The sequence below is a fragment of the Rosa rugosa genome, chromosome 5 (assembly GCF_958449725.1).
Source record: "Rosa rugosa chromosome 5, drRosRugo1.1, whole genome shotgun sequence".
NCBI classification, from domain to species: Eukaryota; Viridiplantae; Streptophyta; class Magnoliopsida; order Rosales; family Rosaceae; genus Rosa; species Rosa rugosa.
Window position 1 is genome coordinate 37748448 of NC_084824.1, and position 27428 is coordinate 37775875.

At 39.2% G+C, this 27428-nt stretch overlaps 1 protein-coding gene and 2 long non-coding RNA genes across 16 annotated transcripts; 1 reads left to right on the forward strand and 2 right to left on the reverse strand.

The window, feature by feature from the left end:
* Positions 1–303: 303 nt before the first annotated feature.
* LOC133708376 (uncharacterized) lies at positions 304–16228 on the reverse strand. Of its 2 annotated transcripts, XR_009845795.1 has the most exons (7): positions 14762–16228; positions 12365–14259; positions 12161–12222; positions 11405–11643; positions 10422–11295; positions 10045–10192; positions 304–719 (listed from the first exon to the last, which is right to left on the reverse strand). It is a non-coding gene; the product is annotated as an uncharacterized LOC133708376 (long non-coding RNA). The 2 variants fall into 2 exon arrangements; XR_009845794.1 differs by lacking the exon at positions 304–719 and having other exon boundaries at positions 9345–10192.
* On the forward strand, positions 4496–8819 carry LOC133713171 (uncharacterized). 13 transcript variants are annotated; one of them, XR_009847845.1, is made up of 6 exons: positions 4496–4721; positions 5388–5655; positions 5743–5963; positions 6713–6808; positions 7687–8135; positions 8406–8819. It is a non-coding gene; the product is annotated as an uncharacterized LOC133713171 (long non-coding RNA). The 13 variants fall into 13 exon arrangements; XR_009847849.1 differs by having other exon boundaries at positions 6713–6802; XR_009847839.1 differs by having other exon boundaries at positions 5743–5954.
* Positions 16229–16975: 747 nt separating the features above from the next.
* LOC133712616 (probable linoleate 9S-lipoxygenase 5) lies at positions 16976–21140 on the reverse strand. The gene is made up of 9 exons (XM_062138728.1): positions 20869–21140; positions 20309–20598; positions 19953–20193; positions 19520–19858; positions 19301–19386; positions 19063–19170; positions 18638–18942; positions 18288–18551; positions 16976–17897 (listed from the first exon to the last, which is right to left on the reverse strand). Exons 1-9 carry the CDS (start codon positions 21068–21070, stop codon positions 17144–17146), a joined length of 2589 nt encoding a protein of 862 aa, XP_061994712.1. The 5' UTR covers positions 21071–21140; the 3' UTR covers positions 16976–17143.
* Between the last annotated feature and the right edge of the window lie 6288 nt (positions 21141–27428).

Sequence of the window (27428 nt, forward strand, 5' to 3'; positions counted from 1 at the left end):
CAATTGGGGCCGACCCAACCTTAGTTAGATTTGAAAACTAATAAGTAAAACATACCTACTAGAATATAGATTGTGGGCATTTGTAAAATCGAGTAAAACAAATGCAAACAAAAACAATCATCGTTGTCTTTTTCAGAATATCATATGCAGCATGCTTCACACCACTTGGAGCTCTGAGATACTTATCTGTCGGCTAATCTAAAACAATCGGTGACCGACGGGTTCGTCATTCTTCGAGAACCGGCCAACTACTCTTTAGTTCTTGTGAATACGAGTAGCGAAAGTGTCCATTTCTTGGCCCTGAGTGTCCTATGACTGGTTCACCGTTGGTACTTACCTTTCCTCGATGCACATAGGAGCACAGCATCCTCCCAAGGTTCACGGTTATCGACACCGTGAGATGACTAGGAATCAACGCATCTAGGTCCCATTCACTTTCAGGTCACAAGTACAAACATACAGTGGGGTATAATATCTCAACATGCAAGTCTAGCCTCGGTTTTCGCAATTAACAATTATCAGTTATGAAAACACAGATATCACGAGGTATCGACTAATGAACAACCAAAAAACATACTTACAGGCAACATACTGTTATACTAGAGCATTCCACGTATATAGAAAAACCTCTAACAAGGAAAGGACAGTTACCCCTACCTGGAAATGCCGGCGTATTCCACACTCCGGTGCTTTCCACTTAAGCTTCCTTAACGATCGTGCTTCCTTAACGATCGTGTTTCCTAAGTAATCGCGCATACTAAATCCTTTTTATTTTAATGAGGCTATTTATTATTTCTTTCAACTTTTACAAATTTGGGAAACTAACTTCTTTCTTAAAAAGGAAAACATCCTTATTGCTCCATTAAACTATCGCCAATCCAAGCGACCAAAGTCGAGTCGATCCTTGCGTTTTACGAGGTTGGTCAACCTTGGTCAACCCTCGGAGTTGACTTTTGACATTTCACTTCGACTTCTGACTTTTGACCAAGTACCCCTTTATTTACCATTATTTCTTATTTATTTTAAAAATAAATAAGTAAATAATTATAAATAAAGTTTTACTTCTACTTTTACTCTTTTACTCCTCCTTTTTCACCTCTTTACTTTTACCGTGGTTTTTACCTCTTTACTTTCACTTTTACCTCTTAACTCATTTCACTGATTTTACCTTTACTTTCACCCTTTTCACTTTTTACCACTTTACCATAGTAAAACCTTTTTAATTCAACTTTTACTCATTTCATTTTTCTTTTTTCTTCCAAAATAAAGACACTTCTTTTCTTCTTCCCTTTCTTTTTCTTTTGGTCAAAATTACACAACAAAAACCACCAAAATCTTCAACACAAATTCTCAACACTTTGAAAACTAAACTAATAAATCCTACTACTTAGCCTTCTTCCACCAACAAAATGACTCAACGAAATTTAAAATCAACAAAAACAACTCCAAAAATTCAAGGGTTTGTCCAAAACCCAATCCTTACCCTTTCTTCTCCAAACACTCACGGCCTCTCCTCCTCCTTAGCCTTCTTCACCTACAACTCCGTCCAAAAATTAACACCACAACCAAAAACTTGAAATATGGTTGCATGGGATAGATCCTTACCACAAATCCTTGCCAAACCCGTAGCCTAGCCTCATGGTTTAAGGGAAAATCGGGTTCATGCACCAAAATCACAAATGAAAATCAAAAACTCGAATTTGATAAGAAATAAGTATAGATCGGATGAATAGAGGTTAGATTAGGAGGGAGATTACCTTGATTTGGACTTAGAATGAAGAAATCACAAAAACCCCCAAATTGATTTCGGGTTCTAGCGTTTTTGGATGATTGGATGGCTAAATCTCTTGATTTTGGTTTGAGAAATGGATAGAATGAATAAAGAGGAGAAAATCTGAAATTTTTGGTGTTGATTGGGGTGCCGGCGGTGGCGGCGCGGCGGCTACCGATGACGCAAAGAGAGAGAGAGAGAGAGAGAGAGGATGAGAGAGAAGGAGGGCTGAAGAGAGAGAAGGAGTTTGAAGTGAGGAAATGAAGTTTTGAGGCTAGGGTTTGGTCATGGGAAGCCTTAAATACTTCCCCTTTGATTAGTGTAAAAAGTCCAACTTGCCCTTCACTTTGGGCCAAGTGGGCTTGGCTGCTCCCATTTTCTTTTTCTCTTAATTTTCTCTGAAGCCCACTTCGAAAATACTACTCCAAACATCCTTATTTCTCCAAAACATCACCGAATCTTTTCTGAAAAATTTTCCGGGGTTTTCCTAAGCCTCGGTACTTCAAGAAAAGTTTCCTTGACCCAAATTGGATTTTCTCTAAATTCTTTATCCTTTAAATAACCTCATAGTCTTACCTAAGCGCTACTACTTTTGTACCTTACAAATATGTAGTCCTATATGTTGTACGACAAAATAAAATAAACAAGAAAAGTACGGGTGTCTACACTCTACCCCCTTAAAGAAATTTCGTCCTCGAAATTTGTACCTAATTAGTTGAATAGGTGGGGGTGCTTCTCGCACATCTCTGCCTCAAGTTCCCAAGTAACCTCCTTCTTTCCTTGCTGCGTCCACTGAACTTTCACCAACGGAACCTCGCGGTTCCTCAGCTGCCTTGTACTTCGTGCTAAAATCCATGTAAGCTCAGTCTTGTAGGTAGCGTCACTTTGCAGTGGCAAGTCTCTCCAAGTTATGACTTGCTGGGTCTCTGGCAGACTCTTCTTAAGTTGAGTCACGTGGAGTACGTCGTGGATCTGCTCTAGTTCTTGTGGCAAATCTACTCGATAAGTCACATTTCCAATTCTCTGGACTATCAGAAAAGGTCCGATGTATCGGGGTGCCAACTTTCCTTTGACCCCGAACCGACTGACTGCTTTTCGGGGTTTCACCTTGATATAGACAAAGTCCCCTACTCCAATCTCTAGGGGTTAAAAGCTCTTTGTTTAACGTCCTCAGCTTGACGGAACGTCCAACTATCAACCATTGCCGAAGAAGCCTTCATTTGAAGACTTTGTGAAGAATTTTGTTGTGTTCCTCATAAATGATCTCTTATTTTGATTGGGTGAGTGTGGGGAAACATCACTTGTAGTTCTCTTTGTAGGGGGCTCGGCATAGAAACTTGTAGATAGTGCTTTAGTAAGGAGAAAGCTCATGCTTGGCTTAGAATCCCCTTAAGGTGACCTATCAATAAAATGAACATCCTCTACGTTAGTGAAGGGGGCATGAATTTCACAAGGTTTAGGCTTACCTTCTTGGCATGGCAATGCTCCATGAGCAGCCATGGTTTCAATAGTGCTGTGATTCACCCCCTCCTTATTGCTTGGTAGAAGGATCTTTAGTTGACTTTGTTTTCAGTTCAAAATCTTCGGGATCCCATGCATTCACCTTGGGTGTTGTCCAAGTTCTAAGAAACTTTACTTCTTTTCTCACACTTTTATCATCACAAAATCGCTCTTGCACATCTAAAGGTAGTTTAATAGGCTCAACCAACTTAAACTTCACCGTTTCTCCAAAAACCGACATGCTCAACGCCCCCTTGAGCACATCAATGTTGGTGTGGGCTGTAGCCATGAATGGATGCCCTAAAATTAATGGTAATATTGTGGGCAAAGGTGCGTCCTCCATCTCAAGAGCGAAGAAATTAGTGGGCAAGATTAGTCTATCTACATGCACCAGCACATCTTCAATCACTCCCTTAGGATAAACACATGAACAATACGCAAGTTCAATGATCATTGAAGTTTCGTTTAGTTCACCTAGATCAAGAGCTGCAAACACAGAATATGTCATTAAATTTATCAAAGCCCCTAAATCTAGCAAAGCATTATCAAACCTCTTTTCACCTATAGTGCATAAAATAGTGAAACTCCTAGGATCCTTAAGTTTTGGTGGAAGCTTCCATTGGAGCACAGCTGACACTTCCTCATTGAGAGCCACGATCTTATTGCCCTTAAACTTCTTCTTAATGCAAATCTCTTTCAAGAACTTCGCATATTTCGGCACTTGCTTTATTGCCTCCGAGAGCGGAATGTTAACTTGAACTTTCCGGAATGTATCCAAAATGCTCTTCTCAAGTTCATCCTTCTTAGTTTTGGCAAACCTATGCGGAAAAGGGATAGAAGAAAGATTAGTAGAAACTGGAACATCACAAGTTACCTTTGATTTTTTGAAAGTGTGTTTGGTTCTGATTTCGCACTATGTCAAAAAATGCTTCATACCATACCCCTCAGACGACAGAAGACGTTTTTTCTGTTGTCTAATTTTTTTGAACATCTTCAGACAACAGTTTTAACTATTTATGTCGTCTAAATGGTATCAAAATCAACACCAATTCAACTTTTTCAAGTTTGTTACAGTTTAGAAAATTCAGACAACAGATTCTGTTGTCTGAGTAAATGAAAAAATTATTTACCCTTATGTGGACAAAAATAGTTTTTTGGCTGAACTAAAACTTAATGTGAACTAGATGCCTATACCTCGAGTTTTCTCAACACTTGGTCAAAAAAACAGAAACCTTCTTTCCCTCTCCCTGAGCTAGACCCCGAGCAACTGCAGCTCCCCGGCCATTTTGGTTCTTCTGCCCCGATCAGAGACATTCTTTCCCTTTCCCAATTATGGTTATTCTCTCCCTGATCTAGGTTTTCTACACAGAAGAGTATCATCAACCTCTCCCCGATCTAGGTCAAGAAGACACTGTTGGTGGAGTTCTTCGATTGCACAAACGATTTCACGGTAAGTCTTATTCTTCGTCTTAGGGTTTCGACCTTGATTTGTGTTGGGTTTTAGGGCTTCCTGGGGATATCGATTTGGGGTTTTAGGGTTTCTTTGGGATATCGAATTGGGAGTTTCCTTTGAAATTAGATTTGGGATAACGATTTAGAGATGGGGTGATTGAAATAGAATTGGGTTTTATTCTGGTTTATGGATTTGGGGATGGTTTATGGTTCATTTCGATTTGGGATGGTTTATGGTTATTCAGAATCTAAGGCTCTGACTCCTCTCTAATAGTGCTCCTCCCTCTCAATCTTCAGCCTCCATGACTCTATATCTGATGCCTGAGATTTAGTTCCTCGTTTTTTCTGTTGGGTTTTCTGAAATTTTCACTTCTTATTGATTGGGACATTGGGTATATGAAATCTATGTTTGAGTATATGAAATCCATGTTTGGGTTTATTGATTGGATGGTTGCTGGCTTGCTGCAATTGCTTATTGTTTGGAATTGATGCTTTGTTAATGGAGTGATGGTTGTTTGACGTTTATTTAAACAATTGCTGATTGTTTGATTGTTTGGATTATACATGTGAGTCTGTGAGCTTGTTTATTCAGTTTGATTGTCTGGGATTATACCTGCGAGTTTGGTTTATATGAATCTCATTTTGTTTAGCTTTGTATGTTTAGTCGTAGCTGGTGGGACAATTGCTTAGACTCCTTGCTTCTCAATTGCAATTTGAGGTTATGCTTGTCCCCACATTAATTTTTCATTCTATTAACTTTGTTAGCTGGACTTTATTACCTGCAGTTGATTTTCATGAATGGATTATTACGTCTTTCTTAATTTCTTGGATTCTAGGCTCATAGTGCTGGGAGATGGTTCTGCACCTTTATTCATGGCAAGAGAACATGTCATTGTCTGAACCTTGCAACTGACTTCACTATGCGAAGCCGGGTGAGGATTTTGATTGTCTTTCGTTACTCCTTCGTTGGATTTGTGAACAAAAGAAATCAAATTGTGAAATTTTGTCTTGCTTGTCAGAGACTTTGGGATTTTGAAATTGCTTCATGGTATTGGATTCTAGTCGAGGCAAATCTGAACAAGGCAGAGTGCAGTTGCTGTCTTGGTTGCCGACGAATTGGGAACCTGTTTTGAGTCGCTGTCCCTCATTCTTTTATTTGTAGAATAGCAACGTGATGCCCACCAACTGTTCGATGAAAGGCCAAAGACAATCTCTGCAGAATTTGATTGAGGTAGTCTTGGTGAGCTTTGTCTTATTGACTTTTGCTTCTTCCCTTTCTTTGACTTTTATTCTTCCTTTGATAAGCCTTGGCATTCATCCTTGTTAATTAATCCACTGCCTCATTACAAGAGTCCAGCAGATTTTGACAAGAATGCATTATATTTGGCTCATGCATGATTCCATTGTCTGCTAACGCCACCATTCATTTTTTCTTCTTTTGCTTTTGCTTTTCACTTTGTCATCTTCTGCAATCATCTGGAGCACTTTGTTAATCAAGCTTTTCGTCTTATTCATAGCTTAATTAAACTAGCCCCTTTGGTCTGCAACACCACCAGAACTTTAATTTTTGTTTTTATATATGTTGCTTTGTGCTTTGGTGTGTTGGAGAAAACTTGATCATGTGATTATGCTCCATTAAGTGACTTTCCAAGAGGTGGCTCTGTCATCTTCACTGATGGAGAACGATAGGCCACACATCCCTTTTTCTTTTATTTATTTTTTTATGAACTGCACTCTTGTAGCTCATTTGGTTTTCTTCTTTGACACTTTTTTGAGAGAAACCACCGAGCTCATTTTGATTTGAAGAGCAGCAGAGCCAAAGTTTCAAAGACTCTTTGCTCGGATTTTTTTTGTTTGGATGCAATATGATAACAGCAAGCTGTTTTGACAAGAAAGCTTTATGCTTTTCTTTTTGTTTCCTCCTTGCTGTCGGTGAGGATTGACAGAGATGGGTGCTTTTGAACTCGGTTTGCTTGACATTCCTTGCAGGTTTGTTGCTGGTTTTGGTCAAGGCGACTTTGAGCAGAGCAGTTTTGTGGTGCTGCTGGGATTTGAAGATGATGTTTGGCTGAGTAGTGGGTAAATGTAAACGCTTCCTACGATTCTTTCTTTTTGTTCTGGTACATGGATCTAATTAACTGGTTTGGTTATCATTGCATTCAATCAAAGAAGATTAATTAGATACTGAAACCAGTTATCCATTGTTGAGATTGATTGGAATATTACCTGACTAATATGAATGTTCCATTATCCTCTGATATTTGGCTGACGTTTGAATCAATGCGTTTATGCCTTCACGTTTCCAACTTGGTTATGGTTGGAGGCCCCAGACTATGTATTACCTTTTCTTATTAATTCTAATGGAATCCTTTTCGAATTCCATGGTTCTTCATTAATTTCTGTTTTGCTTTTTTCCTGCTGATGTGACCTATCTTCTGTAGATTTATGATTCTTACTCCTAAGTGCTTGCTGATGGATGCAGAACCTCTTTGCATATCTAATGTTTCAGTCATTTGTTAGTTTTATAATATCCATGATTAATTTTCCAAGTCATACATCTCTGATTGAGTTTACTTTTTTTTTTCTTTTCTTTTTTCCTGTGCATGATTGCAAGGATATGGATTTAGTTGCTAGTCTGTTTAGAAAAAAAAAAAAAAAATGCTTCGTTGCATTGCCAAGTATCAAGAAAACATTTTGCATTAGATGGTGGAATTATAGTTCCATACTCAGATCAACAGCCAACTTGAAGCATTTCAAGTTTTCTGATCCTTTTTGTTCTCTTTATTAAGACTGGAGTTCTTTGTAGATTATAGATAGTATAGTACTTGCACTCATTGCTGACCCTGCAATTTTATTAGCATGTTATAAAACATTCTTTTAGTATAGGCCAGAATTAAGATTTTATTGTTTTCTTGGGTCACATTTGTAGTTTCATCTAATGAAAATGTCAATGTCTGGTCCAGGAAACTCTACCTAGATTATCTCCTCGTCTTGGAGTGGAAATGGTTCAGAAGAAAATAGCTGCAGCCTTGAAACATTAGTGGGTTCTGGCTTTCCTTGTAATCAAAGTTAAGTATTCTTCTCTGTAATGTAGGTCTTCAATTGTAAGAAATTATATTTTGGAATATTCAGATCAACTTTTGTAGCCAATACTTTAATTGAATGGTCAGACAAATTGTTTTGAAAAAAAAAAAAAAAAAAGAGATGATCAGTCTTCAGTAATAGTCAAATTGTATTACCTGCAATTCGGAAGTGCAAGACTTGGTGTTTGGTAAGCATTTTTAGGTTTAACTCTACAACTGAAGTTTGGTTTGTATTTTTGAGACTTAACTAGTAATATATGTATATATATTACATGATTTCGCAGGATATAGGGGAAGGAGTTCTTGCTTCATGTGGGTCTTATTTTAAGGTGCTTTTGATGCTTGTTTAATATATGCATATATCTACTTTTACGTTACTATGCACTAGACTGGAGTCTTTTAATCATGGTCAAAGGTCTATGTCTAAAATTTCTAGTTCGCTCTCCCTTTCATACGGATAGCCAAATAGAAATATATCTTTCCCTTAAGCTATTCTGTTACATCCATCATTTTTTGTTCTGTTCTATTTGTGCAATCTGAACTTGTTGTATGCTACATACTGCTGATCATATTTTTTTTTTGCTGTTGGTGCTGTGTAGTAAAAGCTTGGAGTTAGGCTCATTAGGCTAGCATTGGAAGCGGATGATTGGCTTACACACAGAAGGATATTGATGTGGTTTGAGCTGAATGGGCAAATCATGTTATGCAGTTCTAACTTTGGTTCTGTTTAAGGTAGATGAGTAGCACTTGGAACTGCTTTTGTGCATTTATATATAACTGATGGAAAGTGTTGATGAACTTAAATTATGCATGCAGTTGCTCTGTCTAGCTACTCTTTCTTTACCTTATAGGTTTTTGACTTTGTGCACTAGGTAAATGATCGAGATAAGATGGTTTTTTGGTTCTCTTGATCATAATGTAACTGTTGGCTAGGTTTAGAGTTGGAACTATGGATTGTATTTTGGATGATGTTGATGCAATTAATGAAACGTAGCCATCATTTTCAATGCTGATTTTAGTCCAATTTTATGGTTAATTTTGATGATTGTAAATGACTGATGTTAAAATGGTTGAAAGGCAACAGATATATGCAGGTTTATGTTGTATCAAGAAAATACAGCACAATTTATGTTGTATCAAGAAAATAGAAACAACAGAAACAAATGATCATATGTTGTTTCTACCAAGTTCAAACAACAGAAAAGTAGAGTTCAAAGAGCTCTCAGACAACAGAATTAGGTGATTGATATGTTGTTTCTACCACGTTCAAACAACAGAAAAGTAGAGTTCAAATAGCTCTCAGTCAACAGAAGTAGGTGTTGATATGTTGTTTCTACCACGTTCAAACAACAGAAAAGTAGAGTTCAAAGAGCTCTCAGACAACAGAAGTAGGTGGTTGATATGTTGTTTCTACCAACTTCAAACAACAGAATTATGTTGTTGCATAGGAAATCAGTCAACATATAACTGTCATTGTTCTTCAAATCAGACGACAGAAGCAACAACTAAGCTTAATATTGGTTCAATCAAACGACAGAAACAATAAAAACTCCATCATCTTACATTAACTACATCGACAGTTATTTTTTGAATCCGTTGATGAAGTGAATTTCCAACAACATTAATATGTAGTGGTATGGTGTTTCAGACGACAGATAGACTTCGATTCTTCAATATTAGGTACTTCAGACGACAGAACTTAAACTGAATCTGTCGTCTGAGTAGCTTATAAACGACGGAGAATATCTGTCGTCTGAATGGCTTAGAGACGGCAGCCACTTAGACAACAGATTTTTACTTCATCAGACGACAGATATGGTCTGTCGTCTGAAGCATTTTTTGGCATAGTGTCGTGTTGACAATCAATTGTTTTTGGCTGAAACTCTCTAAGTTCCCAAGAGATTGATAATTTATTTCTGACGATTGATCGTTTCTAATGGCAGATCCTTCCGTTCGCTCCTCCTCATGTCCGCCAGCTTCTCTAGCCCTCTTGTTCACATGTGGCTCCTCCAAGATTTGCTTTCCACTCCTCAAGGTCATAGAACAAGCACTCTCGAAGCCTCCTTTTGGATTGATCACTATTTGACTAGGAAGTTTTCCTTGTTGGTGTTGTTATCCTATCATGCATACTAGTTGACTAACTTGACATTCAAGATTCTCAATGGACTTATCTGTTACGTTTTCTATTGAAAAGATTGTTGAGAGTTAGCTAAAGAAGCAACTAAATCCTTAAGAGACTTACTTGGAGCTTGTTGTTGAGGAGGAGGTTGATAAGATGCTTGCGATCTTGCTTGATAAAATCCAGATGGGTGATTGTAATTGCTTCCATGAGGTTGCAAAACATTGTCATTATTGCTCCACGTAAAATTCGGATGATCAAGTCACCCTGCATTATAGGTATTAGAGAATGGATCATATTTCAGCCTTTGTTGCCCTTGAAATCCAACCACATTAGCTTGCTCAAAACCATTTTGCTCCATCAATGATTGACACATATCAGAAACATGTCCCACCATTAAGCACACACCGTATACTTGCTTTGGTGCTATCACAACTTGTTTCACAAGATTAGTTAAGTTAGCTAATTGCAAATCAATATTAGAATTAGTACTTACCTCTTTGACGCTCTTAAGTGATAGCTCATCTCTCCCTCCAAATTGCCGAGTATTTCCAGCTATGTTTTTTAACAATGCTTTAGTAGTAGATTGCGTCTTGTCCATGAATGCTCCCCCACTTGCTGCATCAAGCATCACACGATCTGTGCCACACAATCCTTCATAGAAATATTGTATGAGAAGGTGCTCGAGATTTGATGATTAGGACATGAAGCAACCAAGCGCATGAATCTCTCATAGTATCCTCCAAAGGACACTCCATGCATTTGCCGAATTGCATATATATCCTTTCTTATGCTTGCAGCCTTTGTAGCTGGAAAATATTGCTCAAGGAATGCTTGGTTCACTTGATTCCATGTGGTGAGTGATCTGGAAGGCAAATTGTAAAGCCACTCCTTAGCCTTATCCTCCAATGTGAATGGGAAGGCCCTTAACATGACATGGTCTTCATGGACAGTCGCTGGCTTCATTCCTGAACATACAATATGTAACTCCTTGAGATGCAAGTTGACATCTTCCGTGAAGAAGCCATGAAACTTAGGCAAATAGTGAATCATGCTAGACTTCAGCTCAAATCCTCCAGCCTCATTCAGATTTGGATAGGTTATGCACAGGCAGCACAACGGTTGTTGTTCTACATTGAGAGTTGCCAACTCCCTCAAAGTACGGTTCTCAGCCATTTCTTCTTGCCTCTCTTCTTCCTCTTCCCCGGAACTCAAGTGTGGTGGGGATGGTGGTGGCAAGGATGTTGATGCTCGCGTCTCCTTGACTATTTTTCAAAACTCTCTAAGTGTGCGTTCAAGCTCAGGATCGTACTCAGCAAGATCAAGACTCTTATTCCTTCAAGCTAGTATGCATGCACAATGAGATGTATCTACATAAATAAAAGCAACTAAGTTAGCTTCCCTTCAAAGATTCCTAATAATTTTCACCCACAAAAATATGTCATATATCTCTAATAAACAGAGATATTCAGTTAATACTCGTCGGTGGGCTTCTAAAAGGAATTTGGGCCTCAAATCATGGATTTCCATCAAAGTGTCCAGATTCTCCGACTGTCCGACCTTGCTGTACTAAATCAGCCATAACTTCTTGTAGAAAAATGATATGAATGAACCGTTAAAATTTCTGGAAACTAGACATCCAAGGCTTTCCAAGCATATAAAGCGCACTATCTGATTCATGCTGAGCTGCTCTCAGTTTCATGTCGAATTTGACTAATCTGCACAGGCAGATTTACTGATTTAGCTTCCTTTCTTCTACTTTGCTCGATAACACTTATAAAACATAAAAATAAAGTAAATGACTCAAATAGATGGAAAACTAGCTAAGAAAACATGAAGAAATCGATACAAAATCATGTACCTTTATGAGCTTATCAATTACTCAAAATTAAGTCGAAATAATTTCTCAAGAATCGGCTAAAACATCACCATGCAAAACAATAATTATCTGTCAACTCAAGGAAGGCAAGTCAACTCAAGACTCTCTTCAAACTCAATAATTGTCAAGTTTGCAACATATTCATATTCACACCAAAATCTCTACGTGGAAACTTAGTCCATGAGATTCCAACACGTACATCATCAAACCACAAGATACAAACATCACCATTCCTTTTATCTAAAGAGAAAACGCAAGTCACCACAGTGAAAATTTCAATCATTGTTAACTCAACAATAAAAAATTATTTTTTGCCATTAAAGATGTTAATGCTCAAAGTCTGGCGGTAGCCAAACCTTCGTTTAACGCGGGTCCGGTGGGCGGACCGCTACTCTGTATACTTGATGATCCTTGCTGGCTGCCAAATGAAAGACAGGGCGTCAGAGGGAGACCGCGTTGGGCGGTCTTCACTTCTCCGATGCCTAAGTCAGTTGATACACATAGGCAGCACAATAATAAATGAGTAGTTAATGCGTCGTAATGAAGAGAGAAGAGAGGACCTTTTATAGGTGAGGAGAGGTCTGATCTTCTCTTTGTTTTCGATGTGGGACTGATGTGCTTCAGTTCCCAGTTTCAGTAGCTTCTGATGCCGTCTTGGCAGAGTGCGTGGTGGCGCGTCAGCGGTGATCCCAGGGAACTCTTGTGCTCAGGCCGTGGCCCGCCTGGCTGCTTATCCGTGGGTCACTCCTTTGACGGTAGTTGGTACCTCTGGCGGTACGATGAACGTGGCTGATTATAGCTAATTATGCTTTGCAAACGTACATGTAGGTACAAAAGAAAACACAAATCACCATAGTGACGATTCAAATTATTGTTATCAGAATAATAAATCAGACATCAAGTCCTTGGACAATAGAAGAAGTAGACACTTGAGACTTCTACTACACAATATTCACCACGCATGTCATCAATATCAAAGTCCCTCTTGGACAAGAAAGAAAAAATACACTTGAGATGCCTTTTATTCACCGCATTAGTACTGTACACAAGCACCACACTGGTACTACCACAACAATTCAATCATTACTCAATACATAATTTCACATTTATCACTCAATACACAATTTCTACAATTGTAATCTAAACAATTCAAAACGGGTCGCGTACCCACACATTTGTAAAAAGGCGATGATGGACTAAAAAATCTCTCATTAAAACATCAAAAACAATAACAAAATTGTACTCTTTACCAGATCCATGACACAATTGTTGGGAAATTTTAATTAAAAGTACTCGCAATCGCACGAATCACCATTAGTATAGTGTGCAAGTACAAGGTTGTTCCAACTGAGGATTGATAATCAATTTAAATCCTAACTCAATTAATCCAAACTAAGAACATCAAAACATAATGAACAATCAAGAGAAAGAAGATAGTGTTTTTAGATTTTTGAATGAAGATATAATGTGAAAATAAAAGAAAGAAACAAATAAACAAAATATAAGTTTAAAAGCAAAGATGATGCCCGGTACCATTTGGTCTAGTAACATAGCCTCCTCTTTGTATGTGAGAGGTTGTGAGTTCGACTCATGAAAGAGTAGTTGTAGCGTTTGAGTTATTTATCTAATCAAAAAAAAAAAAAAAAGCAAAGATGATGGAATTAACCTAGAGTTTTAGAGTCAACCACTAACAATCCTATTTATGTTTCTATGCAATTAACAGATTCTTTTGTTTCTAATTTAGATGATAATGCTTGTATCTAAGTTCTTCTCAAGTACTCTAGACCATAGTTTTATTTAAGTGTATGATGCTCTCCCTCTCCGGTAAAAATCTTATACCCTAGCTATGCAGTCTATCCTTCTCATGTATAAATTTAACATGTAAGGATTCATTATATTGCATCTCTGCCCATAGTGATTAAGCATTCATCATAAAGAAACTATAAATCCATCAATAAAACATCAAAGTACATAAACAATCATGCTAAGGCATCACCCTAGCCCTAGAAAAAGGTTTAGCAAAGATAACTAAATAAAACATTGGAAAAACATAAAAAGAATGGAAGGAAAAAGAAGGGGAAGATGGATGAGTCATCTCTGCTCCTTAGGCATCTTCAATCTACTCCCGAGATGTCCTCCTCGTGTGTAATTCATGCTCCCTTATACAGGGAAGATTTCTACTCATGTTTGGCTTTTAGTTTCCTTGTAAGACTTGGCTTCATATTCCTTTCTTGATTTGGAATAGGAAAAGCTTGAAATATCTCCAGTAGAAGTAGGTTCAAAAAAATCTTTATTTTCGAAAACGATTTACAATTATAATTCAATTCCGACAATTAAATAACTCGGTTCGTAAATGAACCACGTGAGATTTACTCACCTCTAAATCCACTGCGTCTTCATACACCATATGAGATACACAAGCGTAACAATCTGTCTGAACAACTTCGTCAAACACCTAATAAAATACGACCTCGATTTAGTATTTGAAACACTAAAAACAATTAATTTCCGAACTTCCAAATCAATCCAACAATCCAAAAGTAACGCCAATCGAGGCGAAACTTCATTCCAGACCACCCGAGGTTTCTGGAATACTTGTACGATCAATCCATCAAAATTACAAGTCAATCGGATGGCCGAATCCTTACGGATCATAAACCGATCAAACCGAAAACCCTAAAACTTTGAAAATTCTTAACTTGCTCATACGATTTCCAAAAATTACAAACTATATATCAAAATGATCGTATCGATGTGTAGATAAAAAAGAGGAACATAAACCTATTCCTGGGGTGGCCGGAAGTAGTCGGAAACCACCACCATAGTGGCGTCGCCGCCGCCGGCCCAAAGTCAAAATTTGACAAAACTTCCAACACAAAAGTTCTTCATCTCAACTCCAATTACAACTTTCATAACTACACCAAAGTCAAATTTCAAGTGTAAAGGCCGAAATTTACCTCAAAAAGAAAGAGGCCGAAATCGCCCAAAATCGCTCAAATCCGAAATTCGTCTTCCTCGGGTTGAATTGAGAAGTGAAACTTGGTGAGTTTGTAGAGCATGGCAAGAAAAACAAAGCCCAGTTGGCCTCCCCTTCGAATTTGGCCGGATTTGGCCAGAATTGTGAGTTCCAAGATGGCGAAATGTTGCAGCGCTGCCACCACTTCTCGGCGTTGCTGCGCCATGTACGGGCCAACCCACGGCGTGAAACTTCACATAGTTGGAGATGGAAGTGAGACGAAGAGAATGGAACAAACGGCTCGTCGATTGGTGGCCGGAGGAGTAAGAACTCGCCGGTCGAAGTCGGCTGGGCGATCTGGGGTCGGGACCGAAGAGAGAGAAAAAGTTTCCCTTTTCGGAAATTCTGATTTTCTGATATTTTTTTCGGATTTTTCCCTATATCTCCCAAAATGGAAACTTTTTCCGATATCCATAACTTCTTCATACAAACTCCGATTTTCGCGTTCCGCATATGCCCGAACTCGTACCGACGCGCTCTACGACTTTCGGGAATGAAGTTTTCACAAAAATTGAAACGTACAAAAAGTCAACTCTTGAATCAAAACATTTTGAGTGAAAAATAGTTCGAAACACTTCTGCTCCACCCTCAAACCACGAACTAGTACAAACAAGGGCTACCAGGAACCGGAACCGGAACTGATAGCATTTTCCGGTTTGGTTATTACACTTTTGCATACTTGGAACCGTATTGGAGCCGAACTGGTTTTCTCGGGTCGGTTCTGTACTGTGTTCGGTTCCTATACACAGAACCACATATGAAGGAATGGTGGAGATCAGAAATGGGGTTCGAAGCACAAACCCACAGATGAACTGGGTTTTCTGGGTTTTGCAACTTTTCAAATAGAAGGAAGAAGGAAGAACAATTATGAGGGTAGGGGATAGGGATTAGGGCTGTCGATTGCCCGCTGCCGGCTACGCTTGAGAAATTGGAGAAGATCTGAACTGAGAAGCTAGGCCTAATCCTCATTCCAAACACACTTTGCTTCCCAAATCTCACGGTATCCGGAACACAACCAAAGCTTAGAAATATAACTGAAAAACAAATCATGGTATCAAAGAGGACAACAACTTTCTCCTATAAACAAATCATGGTACCAGCTGAATAAAGAAATAAGAAGTAGAAAATTGGTTTTCAAAACTATCTCTGATAAAATCAAAACCAAACAAAAGAGTGAGAACTGAGAAGAGAGGGAGGAAGAAAGAGACGAGAAAGGAAGGGAACAACAAGAATAAAAGAAACAGAGGGGAGAAAGAGAGAGAATGGGAGAGAAGGTTTGAGAGAACTTGGAGAATATGATTTTCTTTACTAAAGCAAAAGCACAAATAGGGGAGCATCTTCACACATGGGCACATCAGATTAAAAAAAAGTGGATGGGGTGGGTATGTAGAGAGAATCTTAGGGTTAGGGAGAGTGGGAGACACCGAAAAGAAACAACAATTATACAATATTCTCTAAATCGCCTCGGTTCGGGTAAAGGCAAAAACTGAATATGGAAACCGAAACCGAACCGTTACTATTATACAAGAACCGAACTGGAAAACAATGACTAAATTAAGAGAGAAAACCGAACCGAACCGACCGGTTCGGGTCGGTTTGGACCGGTTCCTCGGTTTTTCGGGTCTAAAATCTCAGCCCTAGTACAAACGAACACTTTATTAATTCCAGGAAACATTTAGGAATTAATAACGAATTTTCGGAGTTTTACAAAAGACATCCTCTCTAGAACGGGCCTCATATATATGTATGTATGTGTGTGTCTATATATATATCTAACTCGCTTAAACCAATGGACGAACTGAATCTGTCAAACCTGAACCGTACTAGCTTTAAGGCAGTTATCAATGCCTTAACGACCATCAATTTGGCTGAAATTTTGCATAGATGATCTATACATTAGTACCTAAAAACTGAACGGTCGAGATGTGGATATGCAACCGAATAGTGACCCTAAACTCCAACCTCGCACTTTAATTTCAGAGCGAGGCCTCGCTCTGGATAGGATCTGTATATATATATATAGAGAGAGAGAGAGAGAATTTACCTTCATCTTTTATCAATTTTATCCAACTAACCAATTAGTAAAACAGTTATTCCAAGTGAGAGGTGTAGGATCATAATGGACTTTGGACAAAGGAATGTATACCTCAGCAAGGAACAAAAAGCACAGGATTTGGGACATAACTTTAGGCAATAATTTTATTTGAGAGGGTTTCCCATTTTCAAGTACTTGGGGTTATTTAAGCAATATACCTCTCAATTAAACAAGAAAAAAAAAAACACAATAACAACAACATTTTTAACAATAGAGAAAGTAGCTGCTTTAGATTGAGACACTGTTGGGGATTCCCTTGCCAGAAAGTCCGACTTCACCGGTAGGATAGAGCAAAGTATAAGGCACCTTGACCGGTCCAACTCGGTTCTTCAGCTTCCCGTCATTGTTCATGCGTACAATTTCAGCCTCAATTTCAGCCAGTTTCTTTCCAAACCTCTCGAAGGCTTCCAACACTTTTGTGTCCGATGTCCACCCAGGTGTGTCTCTCTGCCCAAGATAGACTTCATCACTAGCATGCCTAGACAGAATTTCTATCAGTGAAACACCAAGCACAGTCTGAAGCTGAGCAGTAACAGTTTTCAAGAAAGCCAAATCAGGGTTGGTCTTGAGCTCTTCATATTCCGGAGTTCCTATCTCAGGCATGAATCTCCTGCTTACAGTTGGCCGGTTCGGAAGGTACCCGGCGAAAGGGTACTGTCCGAAGTTGACGGCTGCATGGAGAGCAGAGGCAGTCCAAATGACGATAGTGCATGTTTCGATGAGCTCATCACGAGTCTTCATTTTAGGCCACCAGGGTTCATTCTTTTTGTCACCATGACCCTTCTCCACAAGTTCCTTCCACCAGGACTGGAGTTCAGTGTCTTTTTGAACCATATCATCAGTCTTGTAGTAGAAGGAGCAATAGTCTGTAACCCAAGTTTTTATTGCAGACCAGATATTCAGTCCATCAACAGCATATGGGTAGTCCTCTATCAGTAGGCGAACACCGTGTGGAGAATTGGCATCCTTGACAGCCATCCCTCTGTATTGAGCCAAGGCATAAGCATTGTTAGAGAAAGGTGGCAAACCCCGGCCCATAGGAAAGAGTCATCTTTTAAATTTAGCGGTCTAAGGGGAATCGTAAAACTGAGACCTAAGAATCTCTAGGTACAGTTCTAAAATTGTTGTTCTAGGTACGGTTATATAAGCTAGCTAGTATTATAATTGAGCCTCCTTCAGTTATAGATTTTAAATCGAGCTTTGTTTTCAAGAGACGAAATATTTTGTAACATGTTAAAGTTAGGGTCCAACGCAGTTACCCCACTTAACTCGATCATTCTCTAAAAATGTAGTCCGTGTTTTAAGGGGAATTTATACATATCAATTCATGTTAAATATAATGCGGGCGATAATCATCACTAATTTTGTGTACCTCTTGATGAGATCTGCAGGGAGAGCTTGGTCAGGGAAAACCCAACTCTTATAAACCACAGCTGACAATTCCATGGCATACTTAGCTGGGAAAACTGTGGTCTCCAGAATGCCACCAGCATTAATGAGAATTTGCCTGGCCTGTGCATTTATATTCATCGTGTCACGGAAGTGAGGATGCAGAAGTTTGTGGACTGGATGAAGCACGCTCAGCTGCCTGTTGGTGGCTATTACAAATGGCTCGATAACCGCATGGGTATTCAACCTGTAGCCGAAAGATAAAAGTATATGTGATGAACATGAACTTAATCTCTAAGCTCCCATTCTTTAGCAGGAGTGAAGTAATTATACCAGTGACTGATCAGTTGATGAAATCCAGAGTCATTTACAGCCACATAAGCTTTAGCCAGTTGCCATATAGAGCTCTCAACACCATGTTCAGATGGTGTATATACTTTGCTAGTGCAACCAAATTGATCTCCATCAGGATGAGGCAAGCTTAGTTCAATCACCAATGGCTTCAAAGTCCCATCACTTTTCAAGAAAAGGAGTGTCCTGCTGCCATAGATCCTGTTTCCAGTAGAGTTTATCCGCCTCAGGTACGGCATGAAAGCATCATGATGGTCTAATACGAATAACCTGTTGTCCCTGAGTGCCTATGCAACCAAAAGAATTCGTTAAATTTCATCATTACAGAACATAAAAAATCAACATCACTCAAATATACGTGATATGCCTTTTTATTTTTGTAGGAAATTTATCCGACATATAATTACCTGATGCACTGTTAGCCCGTCCAAGTTATTCTTGATGTTTTGTTCTGTTATGGTACTGCTGTGATCACCATAAACTTTTGGATCTAGTTTACTTGCTGGTGGAAACTCCTGGAGTTACATTAGAAGTAAATAACATAATTTATGAACAAATATAAGGAAAGACTAGCCTTGATCTAGCTTTGAAGTTACTATTTCTTTTTTGTCAATAATTATAGACAAGAAATGATGTGAAGGTTACTTGGAGGCGACGAATAGTGACAGGGTTAACTCCAGCAAGCATTTCTCTGGCAAATTCTTCATCAGTCCTCCAAGCAGTCCTATCCTCTGCTCCAAATCAATAATACATCACAGTTAAATCAGTGAATATGAATGAAGGAATATATATAGTATGATATATCTTCCTTTGATATTATATATCAAAGGAAATAAGGAATATATAATATATAGAGGCTCATACCTTTGATCACTTGAGGCACGGGGAATCTAAGGAATCGTTCACCGTCAGTTCGGAAAATTTCCTTGATCATTGGCAAAGGAATGTTGTCGCCAATATCCTTTAATAAGCCTTCAGGCAACGGAAACCCTCCTTCATAGAGGTTGAGAACATCTTGAAAGCTGTCAAACTCGTTGGGAGTTTTATCAAACACAGCTTGTAGCTCTGGTCTAACGAACTGAACCAAAGATTTCAGTGCATAAGCAAGGAAGTCGGACATCTTCAAGTGTCCGAATCGTTCATCTCTCGGAACATAAATGTCTAAGCTCATCAGAAGAGGGATCCTACTCTCGCAGTTGGGATCTGTTAACAAGGAAATATATTAACTATTGTCATCAAAGTTAACTAATTATATATAGAATTAATTTAATGAAACATATGTAAAGGGCTAATCTACCTGTCCTTGTTGGTGGTCGACCGGTTCTTCCTCTACGAGGGTAAGGGTACTGGCTAGACCCTCCTAGAACTGGACGGGCATAGTAGGAACCCTTGTCTGGGTCACCGAGATCATTGTAGTAAGCATAGTCGTAGACCCTGTCCCATTCCTTGAGCTCTCCTGTTCCATTTCCTCTTAACTGCTCAAGTTCCTGTTGTCTGTATTTGCGTAGTGGCAATGGTGTATCATTCGGAAGATACGTCTGCAAATATTACATAGAAACTGTACGTCATCTTCATTTTCAATTAAGTTAATCAACAAACCATATTTTTCGAAGAATTTGAATCAAGTTATAAATTTAAAATATCAGTAATTACCTTGTTAGCAAAGAAAATACGGTCTTTCTTGTATTTGGATGCAGGGTAGACCCATGAGTTGCAAACAAAGTGGATCTGACCCGCACCGGGAACATCTTCGAGTGTGACCGTCTTAAGGAAGAACTCACTGTGATGATTGTTTCTTATTGTGAATGCTCCTGGAACTCCAATTTCGCCTTCAACGTCGAAGGTAACCTTGAATGCAGTCTCTCCTGCTGTTAACGGACCAAGTGTGGTAATCCAGTTCTCCAAATATGCTACTTTTCCGAGTTTCCCTTGCGACCCATTTGCTGCAAAAATTTACAGAACCAAGTTTAATTATAAGAAGAAAAAAACTAAAGAAAATCTACCTATATATGGTAAACAAAATGTACAATCTCTTGCAATGTAGTCTAGAAAGACTATCAATACCATTTGTTCTTTAGTGAATGTGTTGTCCAAGACTCTAAGTTCATATATGGTCGGGCAACATAAGATTCTTATGACTTTCGAGTGAAAAAGACCATCACCCCATACATATTTAGTTAGGCATGGAATAGAGATGAGATGAGATTACTCACAAGAATCACCATTAACAGCACTAATGAGCTGCAAAGAAACGCCTTGGCCCAACAACTCATGCACACGGTCGAGAACCGAAGCATGGAAGTCATTAAAGTCCAACGCATTCTTCTTCATCAGCACCACGGTTCCCTTGATCTTCTTGTTGGAACCATTCTTGAGATTGTCAATGATGTTTGGGACAATGGGCATTTGGAACATCTTGTATATTCGGAAGAATAACTAAGCAATGGTTATGAAAGAGTAGTTGGGGAAAGTTGGTTTGTGCATAGGGAGAGGAACGCTGTGGTATTTATAGGGAAACAAGTGATCAAGGAGGTCGTCCTACTATGAGAAGCGAGAGTTCTTCACAGTAATGTGCACGTTCCATTTAGATTTTTTTTTTTTTGGGTGGTCTGAACGTTTTTCATGAAACAAAAATGAAGTACAAGTACCAAACACGTGTTGATATACAAAAGATAAAGAATGAAGGACGGAGAAAAAGTTATGTAAAACTGGGAGAAACATGTATTCCAATATTAAAATGGATCCATTGCTAAATTTGTTTAATCTGGTAAAGACAAGATATTGCTCTACAACAGTTGAAAAAGCATGTATGAACTTCTTCTTCTTTTTCTTATAAGACCGCGTATGAAATTTAGAAGTAGCTTTTCAAGGTTTTACCAGCAAAATAGTGAAATTTAATGAAAGAGTTCTGCATTATCGAAAGCTCATGTTATGCAACATATTGAATACAACAATATGCATGAAACTATCAAATTAGTAGTCACTAAAGTACTAACTCAACTCAAATAGATCTCAACTATAGCAGTGTATAAAAATTCAGTATCTATTTAGGAAAAGAAAAAAAATTCCATTTTGCATAATAGTCTATCTCATAAGACGCGAAAAGAATTCAATATGCTGGTTCTTATTTCTCTCATGTTTATAGAGAGTCAAATATGCTAGCTCACAAGCTAGGTAAGTATGCTTTGGTTTCAGGATTGCAGGTTTCTTGGAGTGGGCATGTCCCTCCAGAACATAGCAATTTCTTTTGTAACAATTAGCTTTTCTCAATGAATTATGACGTCCTCTCTTTAAAAAAAAAAATAAGACGCCAAAAGAAGGTCACTATACAAATGATCATAAAAACTAAAGCACCATTAGAATAGATAGTATAGATCTTTGAAGTAACTACCATAAAAAATAAATTAAAAAAAAATTTAAAAAATTATCTGACAACTTATGACTCCCTGGATGAAAGAATCCATCAATAATCACCAAAATCAAACCTGTCTCCAAAAGGTCCGAGAGGCGACCCAATACAAATATAAATATGGTTAAAGATAATAATAGAAAAACTCATAATGTAGGCTTAGACGTGCTTAAAATTATCCATTTGAGTTTTATTCTAACCAAAATTATCCATTTGAGTTTTATTCTGACCACATGGTACAAAACTCATCTCTCTTAATAATATTAAGTATATAAAAGCACGCGCAACAATATTTAATTTCTCTATTTTAGCTCCTTAAATATTATCGAAAGCATGTTAAAGTAGTTTCTAGTGATCTATAATCACCGAAATCAAAATTGTCTCCAAAAGGTCCGAGAGGCGACCCAATGCAAATATAAATATGGTTAAAGAATAATAGAAAAACTCATAATGTAGGCTTAGACGTGCTTAAAATTATCCATTTGAGTTTTATTCTGGCCACATGGTACAAAACTCATCTCTCTGTTGTAGGAGAATAGAATTGTGTCTTATCATTGATAATAGGAGCCCTTTAAATAGGGAGTTACAAGGTACCCAAAAAGGTAATAGAATCCAATTACAATTGAATACCTATAACACATTCCTATTACAACTCTAAACCCTAGTTTGTAGAGGCACACATTATGTCGACATCCTTCAACACTCCCCCTTGTGCCGCTCAAACTTGGTGATGACGCTTTGATTGTTGCCTCGTTAAAAACCTTGCCAGGTAACAAAAACCCTGTGGGACAAAAATAACCCTGGTCGAAGGACAAAAAGAGCACAACACGTCCTTCACTCTTCGAGATCTAACATGTAGACATCATACCTCCCCCTGATGTCAATATCTCCCCCTGATTGCTACAATCATGGGAGTTCGGATAACTTCCTTAATCCGATGCTCTTCACATGTTTCTCGAAAGTGGATTTTGGTAACGACTTAGTAAATAAGTCCGCTACATTATCCTCAGATCGGATTTGGTTCACTTCAATATTTAGAAGTGCCTGTTGTCATTTTGATGGAGGGGAGGAGGAGCACGGAAGGTGGCATTTTGCCTTGTGGGGTCCGATCCCACACTTCCGTCTCGCTGTAGGGATAGAACAAGCCCATATCAATCGTACCTCTCAAGTATCGAAAGATTGTCTTTATACCAATCTAATGGCGTTGCGTTGGCGCGGGGCTAGGTCTAGCCAGCAAGTTCATAATAATTGAGGTGTCCAGTCTTGTATTGTGCTAAGTACAATAATGCGCATATTGTACATAAGTAAGCACTTCTGCTATTAACACGTCTTCGTCATCATCCCTGTGACGAAACGGATCCCTCTTAGGGCCAAGACTACGGACGACCATGGTGCATCTTTGACTTTATCAAAAATGTCTCTTGACATGGTATACAAGTTCTGAATTTAGACAAAACCGTGTTCTCCCAAGGTCATTCCTCTCAAACTCGGATTTCAGGTGTTCAACGGTTTTCCTTAACCCACAAGGGTTCCAATTATGTTTATCAACATAAACCGCGACAATTGAAAATCTGGAACTTGTCATGGAAACGCGTGGGCATAGTTCATCATATCCCTTCCCAATCAAGTAGTCACTTTAGTGAGCGTTTCAACCTCGTTGCAAACGCGCTCCGTGGTCTAGAGCCACTTGACTTGGGTAAATGAAGTTAACAAGAACCTTCATTATATTCCGTATCTAGATCCCCATAAAGATATGTAGTGACCACATTTGTAAGCTGCATGTTCAGTTATTTGGAAACTACCAAACTGACAAGGTAGTGGAGTGCAGTGACATCCATTACGAGAGAATATGTCTTCTCGTAGTCGATTCCAGGGCGTTGTGAGAAACCTTGCGCCATAAGGTGAGATTACCATCTCTTTTTCTCGTCACGCTATCTAACGAAGACCTATTAATGTCAACATGTTTTATGTTAGGAGGTGTTGGCATCTCAGGCCCGAAATCATTCCTCTTCGTTAGTGAATCCAATTCAACCTGGATCGCATCTTTCCATTTAGGCCAATTTTCTCTACGTTGGCATTCTTCAACGGAGTAAGGTTCGATATCATTGGTCTCAATAATTCCACGTCCTCATGTACACTAGTGTAGTTCGTAGAGATCTCTATATTCTCAGGAATTGGTTCTAACATTGAGGCGTCCCCCAACGATGTCTCTTGGACATAACCACAATCCAAAATATTCTCATGAGACGGATTTTGAGTATCAATGATCAATGGATCAAGTTGTGCCAAACTCGCTCTCCTCTTAGGGCGAGAATCCATCGAACTTATGGGTCTCCTGCGCTCTCTAGCGGAACCCATGGCCTATGACGCCATTATGCCACCTTGTGGCGTCACCATACCACTATCCATGGTGGTGGTGCCGTACCCATCTTCTCTGGGTGACACCATGTCCTCTTGTGGGGACATCAATCCTTGCAGGCATGTTTGCAGCAGGTATATGTGATCTCGTCACTTTTAGGGGATCAAGATGAGACATAGTGGGGACAGACCACGACAATTCCTGTCGTTCCTGTTGAAAATTGACGTTCTAATCTCCCCCTAACGACGGGAAGACTGTCTCATCAAAGTGACAATTCGCAAATCCAGCGAAATAGAGATCGCCTGTCAAGGGTTCTACGTAGCGGACTTATACATATATATATGCATTCGTTGCAATGACTCATGTTGATGCGCTGTGGCGGCACAATTGGCACATGCACCGCACACTCAAATATGCATAAATACGAGATATTAGACTCGAACCCAGTCACTAGCTGTAACGCAAATAAAAGTTGAGTGGCTGCTATGAGTCGTAGACGAATTAGCATAGCTGCATGCGATATTGCATAACCCAAGCGGAAATATTGGTGCGCATTACCAATGTCCGGGCTACCATCGTAGTCGTTTAATGGTGGCTTTTCCGCGAGACCAATTGGGTGTGTACATGGGAATACGATACTTGATATCAATACCCAATGATATGCAATAGTCATCGAAAATTGTCGATGTAAACTCTCTAGCATTATCAAGTCAAATTGACTGAATGGGATGATCTGGGTAGTGAGCCCGTAGCCATATGTTATGTGCTAGGAGTGTAGTATAAGCAGCATTACGAGTGGATAATGGCACAACACATGACCAGCGTGTTTGCGTATCAACCAACACCATAAAACATCTATACGGTCCGCAAGTTGGTTGATCAAATCCATAGAATTCCCTTAGATTCTTTGTAAGAATGGAATTATTTCCTCAATCTCCTTTGCATAAGATGGTCTCAATCCTAAATAACAGGCTTTACAGAACGAAACATGGGCTTTATAATCAACCAATGAGACTTTTGGTTAAGCCATAATGTCACAATAGACTTGAGAAGTAGAGAGAGGAGTTTATGGCGTCAATGCCATGTATTTGCCGCAGGGGGTAGGCGGCGCCGGCCATGTATGGCCGGTCTTTGCACAATCATGGCGCCATGAGGCGCATGTGCAGCTCCTCGAACCAATTCTTGGTTCTTACTTTTCTTCGTTCTGAAAATGGATGTCCGTGTAAAGTCTTTAATACACGGATCATCATGTTAAAGCCTATATGTGTCAGAATCCCATAAGTCGTCTCTCATGACATGGTTGGATTCAATAACTCGAATAGTGGTTGCATACAACCCACTAGAGCGACACATAAGTTTCTCTAAGACTCGTTTATGTCCGTAGTCATTAGAGGTGATGCAAAGGAACTCTGTCCATTCTCATAATGTGTTTCCACATGAAAACCATTGGCTCTTATATAATAAAGTTCGAATTAAGGTATGTCCAAGACATTAAAAAAAATTGACACTTTATTAATAGCCAATGATTACATCAAAGTTTCCAAAAATCTAATCCAAAATAAAATCAAACTAAGAAACATTGTAGTCACTCTATCCGTTTGGTAACTCCTATCAAATATGACCAGGAAAGTAGAGAGAGATGTTGGTGGAGCGAGGCTCTCTTAAGTACCAATAATCTCAATGACTTTCCTAGACATCACATTTTATTGGGTTCGCCACATAAGAAAGAGTTAATACAATTGTCATTTATTGACTAAGGCAAATTGCCATTACAAAAGTTCTTGGAAAAATAAAAGGACTAATCTAATGAAAGTCTGCTGCATCCCTGTGCAATTCATCTTCAGCTTTGAAGTCCTCTATGGTGAGATTGACATCTCCACCATCTTCTTCTTCTTCTGCAAGGTACACTTCTTGCTCCCTCAGGTCCCTATATGCCCTGTATCTTGAAGCTAGTTCCTCGCTTGCCTTGCATTGCTTGAACCAATGCTCAATTGATCCACATCGATGACACTCATCATTGTGGTTGCCTCCCTTTAATTGAGGTGCACGTTGTGCACATTGCGGGCGTTCCCTAGGAGGGTTGGTGCCACCACCACGACCCATTGAGCCACCATTACGGCTAGGGATACCCCGACCCCCTCTCCCACGTGTGGCATTACCACCACGTGTATCCACACCAAACTTGCGGTTTCCTTCCTGGTTAGGGCGGTTATATGGGCCCATACGTCCCTCATGTCCCCCATTCTTAGGGTACCGCTCCTTGCACCCTCCTTTGGGTGCATTATAATTCGCCTCATGAACGCTCTTAGTTCCAATGGGTCTTGAATTATAATTCCACACGAGTATGTTATCATGTTTCTCAGCTACAGATATGATATTGATAAGCTGATGAAACCTCGTGATCCGTCCAGCATTGACTTCAGTACGGTATTGCTTTGATATCACAATGGCTGAAACGGGGAAGGTGGAGAGAGTCTTCTCAATTAACTCTTGCTCTGTGATAGGTTTTCCACAAAACCTCAACATTGATTGTATGCGAAGAGCTTCTGAATTATATTCAGCAACAGACTTGAAGTCAGCAAAGCGCAGATTGTTCCATTGAACCTTCAAGTCAGGGAGGAGGGAATCTTGGACATTGCCAAAGCGCTCTTCTAGCGCTACCCATAGCTCTCTTGCATCCTTGATCGACATATACTCTAATCTGAGTGCTTTGTCCATATGACGTCGCATCAAGATGACTGCTTGAGCATGTTTTGCAAGTGTTGGGATGAACACAAGATCCGGGTTAGGTGCCTGGATTATGGGCAATATTCCCTTTGAAGTGAGATGGTTCTCAACATCGGTTACCCAGCTATGGTACTCCGAGCCTGTTGAGTCAAGCATGGGAAAATCGAGTCTAGGTTCATTCGACATCCTGAAAATAAGAAGATAAGATATATTAGTTTCGGAGCTAAACTTCCACGAAAACTAAAATAATAAGATTTCCGAGCTATGCTACCAAGAAA